Consider the following 16052-nt stretch of genomic DNA (forward strand, 5'->3'; position numbering starts at 1 on the left):
CTTTATACTGTCACTTATGCCTGCAGTATATAGAGTGGATTTTTCCAAACTTATCCTTAGACCAGAACAGCTTTCAAACTCCTTGAATATCCTGAGTACTCCTTCGATAGACCTTTTCGTGCCATCAGTGAAAACCAACAGATCGTCTGCGAAACATAGATGGGAGAGTAGAATGTTTTTGCATCTAGGATGGTAACCAATCTGCTTCCTTTCCACAGCTTTATCAAGCATACCAGAGAGAACGTTGATGCAAATCATAAACAGGTAGGGAGTTAAAGCACACCCTTGCCTCAATCCTCTCTTGCTCTGAAAGAAACCCGCAAGCTCTCTATTCACTTGTACTGAAAACGAGGCCGTGCACACGCATAACTTGATCCAATGTATGAATTCATCAGGCATATTCAAAGCTCTTAATGTATTTAACAGAAACGGCCAGTGATCTGAATCAAAAGCTTTTGCAATATCTATCTTCATGGCACAACGAGGTGAGACATCTTCTTTATGATAATCTTTGACTATCTCTGTTGCCAATAATAAATTCTCCACCAGAAGCCTGTCCTTCATGAATGCAGACTGATTATACGAAATACACTGGGGTAATGTACCTTTCAATCTGTTGGCAATGATTTTTGATATCACTTTGTACAGCACGTTGCAGCACGAGATCGGTCTGTAATCCTTCATTTCTTGTGCTCTGTCTTTCTTAGATATAAGCGCCAGAATGGTAGAATTTAAACCTTTTGGGAGGAAGCCTTTGCTGAAGAAAGATTGTACAGCAGTTGTGAAGTCTTTTCCTATCACACTCCATGATGATTTAAAGAATTCACTTGTAAACCCCATCCGGACCTTGAGATTTGTTACTAGGCATTCTGAATACAACTTCTTTCACCTCTTCCTCTGAAACCACTCTTATAAGTCTTCCTCTTTCTTCTTCACTGCATCTAAAAGGAACGAAACTCTGAATTTCTTCAACTGTTTTTCCTCCAATATCCAGTGGCTCATAGGTAAGAAAATTATTGAAAAATCTTTCAGCTTCCATCTTTATATCCTCCTGTTTAGTTACTGTACTTCCATCAGGACATTTGATTTCTCTGATTGCATTTCTTGTTTCTCGAACCTTTACTGCAGTGTGGAAAGCCTTGTTATTTTTATCACCAACTTGCAACCAATGTAATTTTGATCTCTGTTTCAACACCTTCTCCTCAATATCTGAAACCCGTTGCCATCTCACTACAGCTTCATACTCTGCTCGAACATTTTCCAGTGAAGGAGCTCCCATCAATCTTTCTTGTTTCTCACATAAATCACTAGAGCCTCATATATTATTGTCAATTAATAGATTATATGTGGTTCTGGATGAGTCGTATTAGTAGCAAGTGTATGATTTTGCACTTATAGTAGTAGTAACTGAACATATCTAAAATCTGTTTTGAATGCTGAATCCTCAGAAATAATGATATATGGTTCTGGAAGATTTTTATTAGTGCAAACAAACAGATTTTTAATGTTTTGAATGTTGAATTTTTGCCTTAAATTATTATGCAACTGACGTAGCAAAAAGAGAACAATCAAGAACAGTTGGATAATATCTTACCATTTTTTTTGTTCAAATCAAATCTCACCATTGTTTTAAACATTTTAGCTTCACTGAGCTACTAGTATTAAATTGCTTTTGCCTTTTTTGTAATTTACGATGTTAAAAATCTAATATGCAAATATTTATTTGTTTTACATGAATAAATAATTACCTAAATTAAAAAAGAGATATTAACTTTGGCTGTAAAAGAGAGAGAGAGATAAAAAAAATCAAAATGTTGTTGACCACCGACCTTGAAAGAAAAACAAAACAAACCGTAAATAAGAAGCATCTGCATCAGATCAAACAATCGTTGATTCAAAAAAACCCTAAATAACAACAACAATGCCCTCTCGATTTTCCCTCCCAATTCAAATCCTTCACTAGCGATCTTTCTCCCAAACCCCATTGGATTCGCTTAACCCTAATTTTGCAATTCAACCTAAAAACACGATGCTGATCGCTGATTCCGACTTGCCTCCGCCGATTTCACCTCCTCCGCCGCTAACCCCCAGCCCAATCGAAACCCTAGACGAGTCGATCGGAGTCCATGATGCAGTTCAATCGCTGGCTCTTTCTTCCCCGAATCAGGTGGAGGTGGAGGAGGCGGTCTCAGTCGAAACCCTAACCGTGCCTTCTCTGGTTCCCGTCGAGCCGTTCTCTGATATTTGTTGTTTGTCGGATAATTACAAACGGTGGACTCCTAACGTCTCGCCTGGGTTCGATACTGACGACGAGTCTACGAGTTACTGGTCCACGAACCAACCTTTGTATAGTTTCATTCAAGATCCTCCCGAGATGATCGACGAGCCCACTGGTGTTGTATGTTTCTTGAATTTTCCATTTCCTTTTTTATTTTTTTATTTTTTTTTTGTATATAATATGGGTCTCTTTTTTGATTTCTAGGGTGTTGGGCTTTGGAATCTAGGCAACAGTTGTTTCGTTAACTCGGTGTTTCAGTGTTTGACTCACACTCTCCCTCTTATCGAGAGTCTTTGCTCTTACGAACCTCTTGAGCTTTGTAACTGTAAGACTTGTTCACAATGTGGCTTCTTTTTTTTTTTTTTTTTTTTTTTTTTTTTTTTTGGGTTTGTCTTATGTTGCAGTGTCTTTTTTTTTGGAACTTTGAAGGTGGCAATGAGTGGTTTTGTGTTAGAAGTGCTTTTAAAGGTCACTTAGAGGCTGCGCTGACGACTTCACGATGTTCAATTGCTCCCTACTCCTTCCTTAACAATCTTAACTGTATCCTTCACACTTACTAACTGTTGACTTTGATGTTTTATTGGATTCTTAAGCTGTGGATTATTGATTTATCCTTAACCTGCCTGCCACAGATTTTTCGGCTGACTTCAGGCGTTACCAGCAAGAAGACGCTCATGAGTTTCTACAAGCGTTTTTGGATAAGTTGGAGAGATGTTGTTTGGAGGACCCGAGTAGTGACCGTGACCGTGACCGTGACCCTGATGACTCTGTCTCTTCTCAAGATGTTAACTTGGTTCAGCGTATCTTTGGTGGTCGTCTCGTCAGTGAGGTAATGTTAACTCTTTAACCATACATTTTGTCAAAGCAGTTTTTTTTGGTATGTGTTTCAAGTTATTTGATTGTTTCTTCTTTCAGCTTCGTTGCTGCAACTGCAACTCTGTTTCTGAGACATTTGAAAACTCTCTTGGGTTGAGTTTGGAAATCGAACATGTGGATAACCTTCAGAGTGCGCTGGATTCGTTCACCCGTGTTTTAACTGTAAGACTTTTTCACAATGTGGGTTTTTTTTTTTTTTTTTTTTTTATTGTTTCGTTTTGAGGTTTGTCTTATGTTGCAGTGTCTTTTTTTTTGGAACTTTGAAGGTGGCAATGAGTGGTTTTGTGTTAGAAGTGCTTTTAAAGGTCACTTAGAGGCTGCGCTGACGACTTCACGATGTTCAATTGCTCCCTACTCCTTCCTTAACAATCTTAACTGTATCCTTCACACTTACTAACTGTTGACTTTGATGTTTTATTGGATTCTTAAGCTGTGGATTATTGATTTATCCTTAACCTGCCTGCCACAGATTTTTCGGCTGACTTCAGGCGTTACCAGCAAGAAGACGCTCATGAGTTTCTACAAGCGTTTTTGGATAAGTTGGAGAGATGTTGTTTGGAGGACCCGAGTAGTGACCGTGACCGTGACCGTGACCCTGATGACTCTGTCTCTTCTCAAGATGTTAACTTGGTTCAGCGTATCTTTGGTGGTCGTCTCGTCAGTGAGGTAATGTTAACTCTTTAACCATACATTTTGTCAAAGCAGTTTTTTTTGGTATGTGTTTCAAGTTATTTGATTGTTTCTTCTTTCAGCTTCGTTGCTGCAACTGCAACTCTGTTTCTGAGACATTTGAAAACTCTCTTGGGTTGAGTTTGGAAATCGAACATGTGGATAACCTTCAGAGTGCGCTGGATTCGTTCACCCGTGTGGAGAAGCTTGATGAGCCAATGACTTGTGATAACTGTAAAGAAAAAGTTTCAAAGGAGAAGCAGCTCTTGCTCTATAAGCTGCCACAGGTTGTCACATTCCATCTGAAGAGATTCAAGAATAATGGGTTTTTTATGGAGAAGATTTTCAATCATGTCAAGTTTCCGTTGGAGATAGACTTGCAGCCATATATGGTCAGAAGCCAGAATAACGAAGTATGTTCAACTCTCTCTCTATCTCTCATCAGTCTTTAAGTTCTCAAAGTTTTGTAATTATCTAAGATTGCACACTTTATTTGTTTCTTTCAGGTTACTGCAAAATATCGTCTTTATGCTTTTGTGGAGCATTTTGGGTCATTAGTTTACGGTCATTACTCTTCCTATGTGAGGTCTGCCCCAAAGACATGGCATCAATTTGATGACAAGCAGGTGATATATCTATCTAGTCACTTTGGTTGCTTCCAAAATAGGTGATTTTGATAATTGAACGTTCCCCTTGTTTTTTTGTGTTTGACAAAACTCGGCAGGTCACTAGAATCGATGAAGATAGAGTGTTATCACAAGACGCATATATTCTTTTCTATGCAAGAGAAGGGATCCCCTTGTTTTCTAGCACTTTTCAAGAGGTGCATCCATTGGTTGAGGCTAGCTTGCAAAATCCTTCGCCGAACTCTGTCCTTGATCCTACCAGCGGGGAGTGTTCATCTGAAATCAGCTATGAGAATGCATATAAATCCAACAAACTACTCTCTGAAAACTCAGCGGGAGTAATCCAACATGTCAAGCCAGAAGAAAGATATGTTTCCCTCTCCAACGAGTTTGACGAAGATGCGTTGTTACAATCAACAGAGTCAAGTGGCGAAGATGATGATAATTCTAACGATTCATGCACTGAAAAAGAAGTAGATTCTCGCTTAGACATTGAAAGAGCTACCACTGGTGATGACTCTGTTCCTTATCTCATGGTTCAAGATCAAGACTCGTCTCAGAAACAACAGGGTACCAGAGTTTTATGTTTTTCTTTGTATCATTGTTAAGCTTATGGTGTTTTATGTACTTACTTGGTCTGTGTGCGTGTGTGATGGTTCTGCAGATGGAACTTTCCTAATTCAACTCGAGAAATTGGAAGCCACAAAGAATCAAGAAGAGGAAGAACCTTGCAAGCAGCCATTACTAATAAGACACGTTGGAGAGTCCAAGGAAAACGAAATTGTTCATAGAAGAGGCCCCGTGAAGAAACCTTCACCTCGTGAAAGAGTGTTGGACCAAGGCATATCTACAACTGGTTCTCCACCTAAAAAACTTAAAAAAGCATGAAAAAGTCCAGCATCTGGGACACAAAGAGGTATCTTGTGGACTTTCTTAATCGGTGATTAGACTAAATCAGGTTTTAATTGTTTTGGATTGTGTGCATAGTAAGCTAGCTAGTTTTGGTATAAACTGTTGGAAGAAAACAAAAACCATTGACAGAATCTAAAGCTTTTCTTTTTGGATCAACCCATTGACAGAGTCTAATGCTTTCTTTTTTTATCAATAAACCAAAGTCAAGTCAAGCACCAAATGGCTGACAAAAAGATCAATAGACCAGAGAATTGGTCGAGTTTTTCCAATGTATAAAGGATGAATTAATATTTTAGTTTTTAGAGAAGTGGTTAGTGAAATGAAAGCCGCCCAGTTTGGTTCCGGTCACTCTGATCCGTTGCGTAACCAACAGTTCAAAATTAAAATGACTAACCAAATTAAATACAGTGTTAGTAAAAACCTGAAGCTTATTGGACAATATAGAAATGGTTTTCTTTTACTTTGTCTCTTGTCGAATGTCCTCGGAGAGATGATCAAATTAAATAGTACTAGGCTATTAAATACTAGTCCTCGTCCGAGTCTACTTGGTTTATATTTGTTGTTAAAAATGAAATTTTTTTGTTTGTAGAAATTCAATAAAGAAAAGGGAGTGGAGGATAATCAGCAGGCCCATCAGAGTCAGATATGGCGTGCCGTGTCCAAGTGCTTCAGTTTTGACTTAACCTTTCATTTTCCCCTTTCTCATCATTTGTAGTATTTTAGTTCTAAACGTCAAGGAAAATACTTCAAATAATGAAAAATTGTAAAATTATCTCGTGTTTTAAGTTTAAATGGTTTTTTCCTGCTGATTATCTCGTGTTTTAAGTTTTAAATTATATATTCCTTACATATGTATTATAATTTATCCCAGAGTTCCCATTACCGTATGTTGTAGTCAGTGCCTTCTTAAAAATTTTAATAGCCTTAGGCCAAACATAAAATAGAAACCTTTTAAAAAAAAAATTATTGAATTTCTTTAAACTGAAGCAAAAAAAAAGTTGTGGTATTAAAAGAAAAAATAGGCATTTAAGTGTAAATTAGGTTTTGTTGTAAAAAAGTTAAGCACCATGAAGTTTTGGAAAAATATATTGTCTTTTTGTATTTAAAATTGGTTTTGTTAATCATGGATTTTTTATTGTAAATTCACCAACTAATTGATAATTTAACAAATTAAAATGGACTTTACTAATTAGTATAATGGACTTTTCTAATTAAAATTTTGTTTAGATCCATAGACCCATGACAATTGCGGATGTGTCCAACGTTAGAGTCGGGACTGGTTGTAGTTATGTTCGTAATAGTAAATACTATAAACGAAATAGAGAAATGTAATAAAACGAGAGAAACAGAAATAAAATGTGATCAACTAAAACAATTAGTATTTTTAAAAACACACAAATTATCTATGAAAAGTAAGAAAGAATATAGGAGATGATCGGTAAGTAATGTAGCTTTATACTTTTTGTTATAAAATTTAATCTGTAAATTTATTTGCTGTAGCTTTTTTTGCTGTAGATTTCTAAAGTACTAATTTTTTACTCTGAAAATAAAGCTCTCTACATCCATATTTTGATTTTATAGAAATTTTATTGCTGTGAGTTTTTTAATGAAAGCAAAACTCGATTAATTGATATATATAGTCGTAGATTAAATTTTGGTTGTACTGTACTGAGCATCTACGTCCCCAGCCAATCATCTCATTCGTGTGTCGTGTGGATTGTGCTTTTCAAAATCGAGAAGTCAAGTGGCGTCTTTTTTCGAAGTCAATGGACAATAAAACGTAAATAAGACTTGTGCGTTCCTATTTAAATGACTGCACATAATTTTCAAAATTATTACAGATATTATCCATACTATTAAATATTTCAGTTCTGTATATATGGATTGTATCAAATATTCTCCGACTTTTCTATTGAGAAATACAATTTGGCATCTTTCTCCATCTACCATCCGGCATGACTAATGAATAAAAAGTAGTTGTTATCATATGACGTTTATACAATGCCTATATATGTTTCCTTTAATTTATTTTCTTGTCGTCATTCTTTTTTTTTTTTTTGGAACATTATATTTATACATCTTGTCGTCATTCCTATAATATGTCGTCATTCTTTTAGATAATTATATTTATACATCTCTTATCTATTAAAAAACATTACAATTGTTCACCTACAACATGTATCATCATTAAAATGTTTTTAAATATTAAAAAATTAAATTGGTCTATCTAAATATATATTACATTTTTATTAAACTAATCATAATTAGTAATGCACAAAATAATATTTTATATTTTTCTTTAAATAAAAGCTATGAAATTACATAATATGAATAAAATATATATTATAATTAATAATTTTGAATAATAAAGATTTAGTAACAATCTTTATATCTTTCATCATTTTTGTTTAATTTTATACTATTAAAGTAATTTAAAAAATCATATTCACCATATAATTTAAAATTTTAATTTTTTTGTATATACTATATTTTGAATTTTAAAAATTATTTTAAGTTAGTAAAATTGTTAAAATGTCTCACATTTAAAAAGTTGTAATGTTTAAACATGATTTTACCTGAATCCTATGAATACTGACATATTAACCGAACATATTAATATATTATTATAGTCAGACGAATTGAGAAAAACGAGTGATTGCAGACGAGTCATTCTTATAGACCATATTAACATATAAATATGGTCAGACGAATACTGACATTTTTACCGACCATATTAACATATTAATATGGCTAGGCGAATCGAGACATATTCACTGACCATTGTAATAATTTAGAAAAACGAGTTATTAGATTTTCTCTAGTGATGACACTCGAGCTCACTCGAGGAATTGCAAGTCACCACTCGAGGAATTCTAAAAACTCTTTGTTTTCGGACTCTGCATAAACTGTTTCCTATCCCTTCAGAACTTAGAACAACATGTTTTAAAATCTGTTTTTGAAGCATTTAAAAAATGTTTTCAAGCCCTTCAAATAATGTTTTTGAGCCATTCAGAACATATTTCTAAGCACTTCAAAACATGTTTTTGAGCTCTTTTGAACATATTTTTGAACACTTCTGAACATGTTTTGTGTCCATTCGGAAAGAGTAAGAAGAATTGGGAGGGTTTAGGGTTTCTCCCTAAAGGCGACTTTAAAGGCGATTAGGGTTTCTCCCTAGAGCCACCGTCGGAGCCGCCTCTCGCTCTCCGTCGAGAACATTTGTCAGTCAGCCATGTCTCTTGCAATCTCCTCTCCGATTCTTCCACCTCCTCCTGTGCCTCCAGATCTGTTGTTTCTCCAGTCTTTCTCAGATCTCAAGCCAGTTCCTGCCAGCCGCGATCTTTTACCTTCTCCGTCACCTTCCGAAATTTCAGTCCTTCCTTTGGTTTCTCCTGTCGAAGCAGAGGCGGGTTATTCTATTCAGCCACCGGCGTCTCTTCAGGAAAAGCTCGTGCTTTGGGTAGACAAGGTTAAATCCAGTTTTCAGCCTCTTTCAAAGGTAGCTTCACCTTCTATCTCAGACGACGGTATTCCCTCCATTCTAGCACCGGATTCGATTTCTCTGGTTTCTTCAGATCTCTGGAAGGACCATCTGGCGGCTTTTTTTCATGGGACTCCCCCTTCAGCTGCGAAAGTTTTTAATGATCTAAACCCAATCTGGGGGAAGAACGGTCGGATTTCAGTCAAGCTTCGTTCAAAGTTCAGCTATGTCATTTACATTCCCTGTGTCATTTCGAGGAAATGGGCATTAGACGTGGGATTTTGGCACTCAGGCAATTGCTCGTTCACGGTTGCTGCTTGGTATCCTTCGATAAACCTATCTTCAATGAAGCTGGTTTATGCTCCAGTTTGGGTTCTGTTCCGGAAAGTTCCCAAAGAGTTATGGTCCTTGGTTGGTTTCAACACTCTAGCGTCTGCTGTGGGGTTCCCTGTGCACTCCGAATTCTCAGACCTGAAGCCCTATTCTAATGGAGTTATAAAGCTGCGTGTTGTTGTTGAACTCGACAAACCGCGTCCGTCTACGGTTAGAATCTCAGATAGGAAGGGTAATCAGTTCTTGTTTCAACAGAATTCCCCAAGATGCCTCCCAAATGCTCAGGTTGTGGGGAGTTCGGCCATTTCAAAATGAGATGTCCCTCTCCAGTAATCTCGCCACCGAATGAAAGGAGGGGTCTTGGTGGTCAGGCCTTAGCTGCCTCTCATGTGTTGGAAGATAACAGTAATTTTCAGCTTGAACAATTTGCAGTGGATGTCTCTGTTGTTCAAGCAGCTTCTGATCAGTCCTCCAAAGCTCTTACTGTTGATGAGGGTTTCTCGTCCACTGCAGATACTCTAGATGATGTTCAAGCTCGCAGATTAGTTCGATCCAGAAGCCTACCTATTCATCATGGTTTGCGAGCTGAAAAGTGCTCCTCGCTTGTCTGGGTTGAAGTTACGAGTCGTTCTAAACCGAAACCAAAAGAGCCTCCTTCTCAGTCGAGATCATCTGTTCCTGTCACCAATTCCAAATTTGCTGAAGAGGAGGAGTTAATTTATGAAGCTCAGCGCATTTTAAGAGCTCGTTTGGCCGCTGTAGGCACCTCCAATCCGGAGCCCTCGGCATCTATGTCAAGAAAACATGCTCGAAGGAAGATAAGACAGCAGCTTTATCTTCTGGCAACTAGTGATACGAGAGATGGTTCTTCCAACTCTACTGCGGTTTCGGTCAAGAATAAAGATTTCGGTTTAGCTTCTGATGGACAGGCGCACTTGCATTCTGTTCATTCTCAGGAGGCTTAGTGCTCAGCACCCCTTTTTTTTCTTCCAATGAAGAATTTTTTTTGGAATGTAAGACGCCTCAATGGCAATAAAAGGAAAAATACGGTTATTAATTGGATTAGGTTAAACCGTCCACTTTTAGGTGGGTTTTTGGAAAAAAAAAAATGTTTTGTGTCCATTCAGAAGGTGTTTCCGAGCCCTTCAGATTGTGTTTCTAAATCCTCCAGAACATATTCTTAAACTTATAAACATATATGTATTAGTTAGTTGCTTCTTAATTATTTAATATATAACTATTATTTATTATTTATAATATGTAAAAATGCAAAATAGATAATAGTGTATGTTTAAAAAACTTTAACTAATATTTGTTATGCGCAAGGCGCGGCTATACGTAAATTAGAGACATACTATAAGATTCAGTGATTTATCATCGGGCCAATATTTGTATAATTAACAATGCAACGAGTTTAATCTTACGATAACATACCAATATAAAACAAAAGGTGTTTTAATTCATTATGTAAAAGGAGAAAATAAAAATATTCATCTAATTTTGAATTCAAATATGATATTTACGTTTAGGGAACATATTGGTTTATTATCAAAACTAGTCTTTCCTATCAGATTAGACATGACAGCAATTCAATAAAACAAATTTAGCTGTGTACTGTGTACAGCATACTTATGATTATTTATAATCTAAAGGCATGTGTTTAAAATGGAATTTCCTTTTTAAGTGATGCATATTGGACCAGTTAGTACTGACTTTGCTATGCTTAATTACCTAATTAAATTGGAACAAGAACAACAACCAAACTCAAGCACTAATAAAACAAAAGGGTGTGTTATGATATAATCACCCGACCTAAATTTCTGCATTAATTTCCACTCTATTAATTATTATATTAATAAACTTACACAAGTACAGATGGATTAGGTTATTATTGTTCAATTCATGAGCTTGTCTCCGCTTATTGCTCGCTTTAAAAGCTATAACAATGGAATCTAATTATTGATATCATCTACTATTTACTTAAATACTCCTATTATATACACATATACACCAATAATAAGAAGAAAGTAAAGTGCTGCAGTTCGCACTTGTTCCAACTCATTCTTATGCACATACGTACATTTCCATCACAATTCTAAGTGAAAATTGCATAATTTCGGAAATAGAGGCGGGCATGGATCAAATATCCTGATTCGATCCATAGCTATCCAAACATTCGGTGTTCCGGATATCTGAAAATTTTTAGAGATTTAACCGGATATCCGACTCAATTCATATAAATAAAAAAAACTAGAATTAACATAAAATAATAATATTTTATTAAAACAAATTTTACTTTTAAAAATTCTAATGACTGATATAATAATTTTAATAAATAAAAAATATTGTAAGACTTCTATAACAATAATATTTATAGAAGTTGCATATAAAATTCTAAATATATGTACATATATGTATATGGATCAAATCAAATATTTGTTCTAAAATATTAGTATTTTTGAGTTGCTTTGTTTCTTACGGATATTGCATATTAATATTTATTTTGCTTCATAGACTTATGAATATCCAGAGTTTTCGGTTCAAATCAAAATAAATAACGAATTGAATCAAAATTTATGGATATTTTTCCCGATTCTACTTGAAAATATTTTGTGATTATAGGATTTTACAGTATTTTTGTTCACAATCTGTTTTTTTCTCTCTCTCCATTTTCATGTTTGACAACATTGCGTACATAACTTAATATATGTCATCATTGATATAAAAATAAATTCTGGAGACATAATATTGTTGTTGGTTATGTATTGAGATGGGTTGCACTGTTTTTTTTTGAAAAAAGGCATGGGTTACACTATTTTAACAAAAAATTACCTGACATAACAAAATATGTATATCTTTAATTTGATAAGAAAATATATATCTATAGCTAACTTTAGGATTCCTTACAAGAAAATTAATAAGAAAATATATTTTATATCTGGATTGAAGGTTTAGTGATTAGTATTTAACCTGTTCAAAAAATATTAATAAGAAAAAGAGGGAGAACTAGAGAGACCACCTGATAGAACAAACAAAAGAACATACAACGGGATTGTATGTGTTCAAAAAAAAAAAAAAAAAAATACAATGGGATTGTAAAAGAAAGGATAGAGATGAGATGTCAAGCGACAATAATGGAGCAATAGTTTTGTCCACTTGGCTATTATAATATCTAACACGAAAAACTAACTTTTCGGTTTTCCCAAATAAAAAATATTTCGTAGTGTATAACCCAACAAAAATTCTTAGTGTATAACCCATTAATAATGTTGTGCTGTAAAAGCTGTGTAACGTAAAAAATATTAACTAGTACGTAAGATAAAACAATGGATGCTGACTATTTAAAGATAAGTCCAATAGTGACAGAAACATATTTCAGAAAACAAAAATACATAGCAATAGGGTAAATATATTTAAATACAGATATTATAACCAAAGTTTAAGAAGTTCATTTAAAACAAATAAATATCTTTATTTTTTATATTTCTACTTAATAAAAAAAGTGGTAAAACTGTAGGCTAATTGATAAAATATTGTTTTAAGAGAATATCGCAAAAGATATGGAAAATAGATTATAGTGGAATAATATAAAGTAATTACAGAATAATAGTTTTTGAATATAGTTGAAAAAATAGAAGGAAAGGCGAAGGAGGTTCGGTTGGTCGACTTTGCTAAGATAAGAGAGACTCACTCTCCCTCTCTCTCTCTAAATCTTCTCTGCAAGAAAACTTCTCTCTCTCTCTCTAAAACCCATTTCTTTCTCTCTCGAAAAAGCTCCAAGCTTTACTAGAAAAAGACGCTCCTTTTTCTCTTCCTGCAATTGGGTTCTCTCACGACAATGGCCATAGAGGATCAAGAGAACACAATCCGCGAATTCAAGCCTAAGAACAGAAGAATCATGGTACTTCATACAGTACTCTGTTTCTGAATTTTCGTTTTGGTTTCTATATGTTCCCCAAATGTGTTATGTTTTCTGGGTTTGTGAATTTGATTCGAATTTGGAAAATTCAAAATCGAAAATGGCGAAAAGTATTCACCTTTAGAAGTTTGAACTTCTTCATCCAAGTGCTCTGTTTCTTGCTCTGTTTCGTGTACCTAACATTGCTTTTATCTTAAAGAATCCAGTGCACTAGTGAGCACGAATCTAGAACATTCCTGGGTTTATTATGATTCCTTTTCTAAAGAAAAAAAAGAGAGAATCAGATTATAAACTTATCATACAAGACTAATATCAAAGAATTTGAAATGAGGATTTTATGAAGTTTAATGGTGGTTTAAGAGCTATGTTGAAATGTTCTCTAGAGGTTTAATCATATACCATATATTTATGTTAATTTCTGAAATATATAATCAAAATTGATTTTTTTTTTTTTTTTGGGTGTAGGGAGCTGGTGGACCTGAGGAGGAAGACAACAGGTGGCCACCATGGCTGAAACCTCTACTTAAAGAGCATTTCTTTGCTCACTGCAAGTTTCATGTAGACTCTCATAAGAGTGAATGCAATATGTATTGCTTAGACTGCACCAACGGCCCTCTTTGCTCTCTTTGTCTTGCCCATCACAAGGATCATCGCACTATTCAGGTCCGTTATAACTCAAAAGTAGATTCATCTAAAGATTTCAATATGTTTTGGGTTTTGAACCTGTCTTTGATTGGTTTTTGGCAGATAAGGAGATCATCTTATCATGATGTTATAAGGGTGAATGAGATACAAAAGTATCTTGATATATCTGGGATCCAAACTTATGTGATCAATAGTGCTAAAGTCGTCTTCTTGAACGAGAGGCCTCAGCCTAGGCCAGGGAAAGGTGTAACCAATACCTGCAAGGTTTGCTATCGTAGCCTCGTTGATGATAGCTTCCGCTTCTGCTCTCTTGGCTGCAAGGTACTAATTTTCAACGTTTTCAACTTTTCCTTTGTACTAAAGTCAAAAGGAAGAAACTTTGGTATTGGGTCTATGCTTGTTTTCCCTCTTCACACGTTTCAAAACAGCAGATCAACGAGTAAAATTCTCACATTTAATGGATTTCTTACCGTTTCACCTAACATCTTTGGGTTAAATTCAACCCCCTTTTAACCGCCCAAGGAAAAAGATGAAAACTTTGTGAAATGGGTCACCTTCAAATTTTGATTTATTGTTTATAGTTTCACCTAACTTTCCCAAGCATGTCCTTTAGTCTTGTCGAGGAAAAGATCAAAACTTTTGACAAGGGTCGTCTTTTTCTTGAGCATTCCATCTCTTTCTCATTAATCATTCTCTGATAAACTCTAATTTTCTATGTTTTTGAAATGAAGATTGCTGGATCATCTAGAGGCGTTGAAAAGGGGAGGAAGAACCTTTTGATGGAGACAGAGGATTCTGGTAGTTTCAGCCCATCAACACCTCCACTTACTGCTTCTAGTAGTTGCAGAATCGCCAAGCGAAGAAAGGGAATCCCTCACCGATCTCCAATGGGATAAAAAAAGAAGAAACAAAAGAGTTAAACGCAAAGATTACTACACAGAAATGTATAGCTAATACATAAGCTTTGGTCTCTTATTTGCTTGTGTTAGCAAAAAAAATAAAGGCCTTAAGATAGGTTTTGTTCTACTGATGGTAAGTCTGTGAATATGTAATGTGCTTTGTATATTTATGTGATGCAAAAGGGGTAGAAAGGGAAATATAGGGCTTTTAAGGGGGGGTAAAAGTGGGAATAAAACAAAAATAGCTTTGGTTTTCATTATGTGCACGTGGTGTAAATGTAGTTTGGTTAGGTGCATATATGGATCTGGAATAACAAATAAACAATGATGAGACTTATCACCTTTATATTCGTCCGTTTTTCTATACTTCTTTTTTTTTTCCGTCGATAATTTTATTAAAAAAAAGGAAATGGGCCAAGTCTATGGCCGAAGTCCAAGTGCAAGCGTACTGAAACAAAAACCCATAATACAAACCGGCCAATTACAACGAACAGGTCGAAGCCAAAAGGGAAAGCACGGCCCAACCGGCCCAATACACAAACGCTGGCATATCGTCCGTTTTTCTATACTTCTAAAAGTATATTTTTTTCAGTTAATTACAAAAATCATTTGTTTTTTAAATGCCTAATAGTGCGTCTTTTTTTTTTGAACACCACCTAATAGTGTGTCTAACTTGTGTCAAAATAGTATACTGAAACAGACAAGCATTTTATCGAATGTATGAAATTATTGGCTTGAACGATTCATCGCAAGAGTTTTGAACTTAATTAGAAAGATAGATTATTACGCATGGTCCTTATCTAAATAAATGGAGCCACTATTCCCTTTATATTATCTGAGAAGCATTACAACTTCATTTTATACTCACATGTCATCATTAGAATGATTCTTAGAATCATTAGAAAATATGTTGGTTCATCTAATTATATAATAAGTTTTTTTATTAAACTAACAATAAATTCATCATTAATGTATTTTATTATTTCCTTAAATAAAATTTCCGGAATTGCTTAATGTGGCTAAAGTATATATGACAATTAATGATTTTGAATAATAAAGATTTGATAAAAAATAGTGTATCTTCTATCATATTTGTTTAATTTTAAACTATTAAATAAATTAAACAACCACATTAACCATATAATAAAAATTTAGATTTTTATGTATATGTTATATTTTGAATTTTTACAAACGGCTATAAATTACTAAAACTGTTAAAAATCTCACATTCAAATTTTATGATCCATGGTTTAAAATTTTTGTTATGACAAAATACAAATGATTACAAAAATTATATAACTAAAAAGTCTAATTTAATTAATTATTAAGATTAATATATATATCGTTTTAAATTAAACTATAAACCATACAAAATACAATATTTTATTTCAAAATTTACTTTGAACAATTTTTT

The 16052-nt window shown here is 34.5% G+C and overlaps 2 protein-coding genes across 2 annotated transcripts; both read left to right on the forward strand.

Moving 5' to 3' along the window:
• The first annotated feature begins 1808 nt into the window (after nt 1–1808).
• On the forward strand, nt 1809–6154 carry LOC106301406 (ubiquitin carboxyl-terminal hydrolase 20-like). The gene is made up of 10 exons (XM_013737794.1): nt 1809–2398; nt 2483–2603; nt 2708–2818; nt 2911–3107; nt 3194–3303; nt 4017–4236; nt 4330–4449; nt 4548–5019; nt 5114–5365; nt 5951–6154. The coding sequence occupies exons 1-9, from the start codon at nt 2030–2032 to the stop codon at nt 5335–5337; spliced, it is 1944 nt and encodes a 647-aa protein (XP_013593248.1). The 5' UTR covers nt 1809–2029; the 3' UTR covers nt 5338–5365; nt 5951–6154.
• Nucleotides 6155–12818: 6664 nt separating this feature from the next.
• On the forward strand, nt 12819–14986 carry LOC106301723. The gene is made up of 4 exons (XM_013738188.1): nt 12819–13076; nt 13560–13757; nt 13842–14060; nt 14471–14986. The coding sequence occupies exons 1-4, from the start codon at nt 13014–13016 to the stop codon at nt 14633–14635; spliced, it is 645 nt and encodes a 214-aa protein (XP_013593642.1). The 5' UTR covers nt 12819–13013; the 3' UTR covers nt 14636–14986.
• Nucleotides 14987–16052: the final 1066 nt, after the last annotated feature.

This window comes from Brassica oleracea, chromosome C7 (assembly GCF_000695525.1).
Source record: "Brassica oleracea var. oleracea cultivar TO1000 chromosome C7, BOL, whole genome shotgun sequence".
Classification (NCBI taxonomy): Eukaryota; Viridiplantae; Streptophyta; class Magnoliopsida; order Brassicales; family Brassicaceae; genus Brassica; species Brassica oleracea.

Excerpts from the sequence above, each read along its gene's own strand:
- LOC106301406 (XM_013737794.1), top strand. The coding sequence starts at position 2,030 with ATGCTGATCGCTGATTCCGACTTGCCTCCGCCGATTTCACCTCCTCCG. Across the intron at positions 3,108-3,193 it reads GTGGTCGTCTCGTCAGTGAG|CTTCGTTGCTGCAACTGCAA; the intron begins GTAATGTTAACT and ends TTCTTCTTTCAG. Across the intron at positions 4,237-4,329 it reads TCAGAAGCCAGAATAACGAA|GTTACTGCAAAATATCGTCT; the intron begins GTATGTTCAACT and ends TGTTTCTTTCAG.
- LOC106301723 (XM_013738188.1), top strand. The coding sequence starts at position 13,014 with ATGGCCATAGAGGATCAAGAGAACACAATCCGCGAATTCAAGCCTAAG. Across the intron at positions 13,077-13,559 it reads CTAAGAACAGAAGAATCATG|GGAGCTGGTGGACCTGAGGA; the intron begins GTACTTCATACA and ends TTTTGGGTGTAG. Across the intron at positions 14,061-14,470 it reads TCTGCTCTCTTGGCTGCAAG|ATTGCTGGATCATCTAGAGG; the intron begins GTACTAATTTTC and ends TTTGAAATGAAG.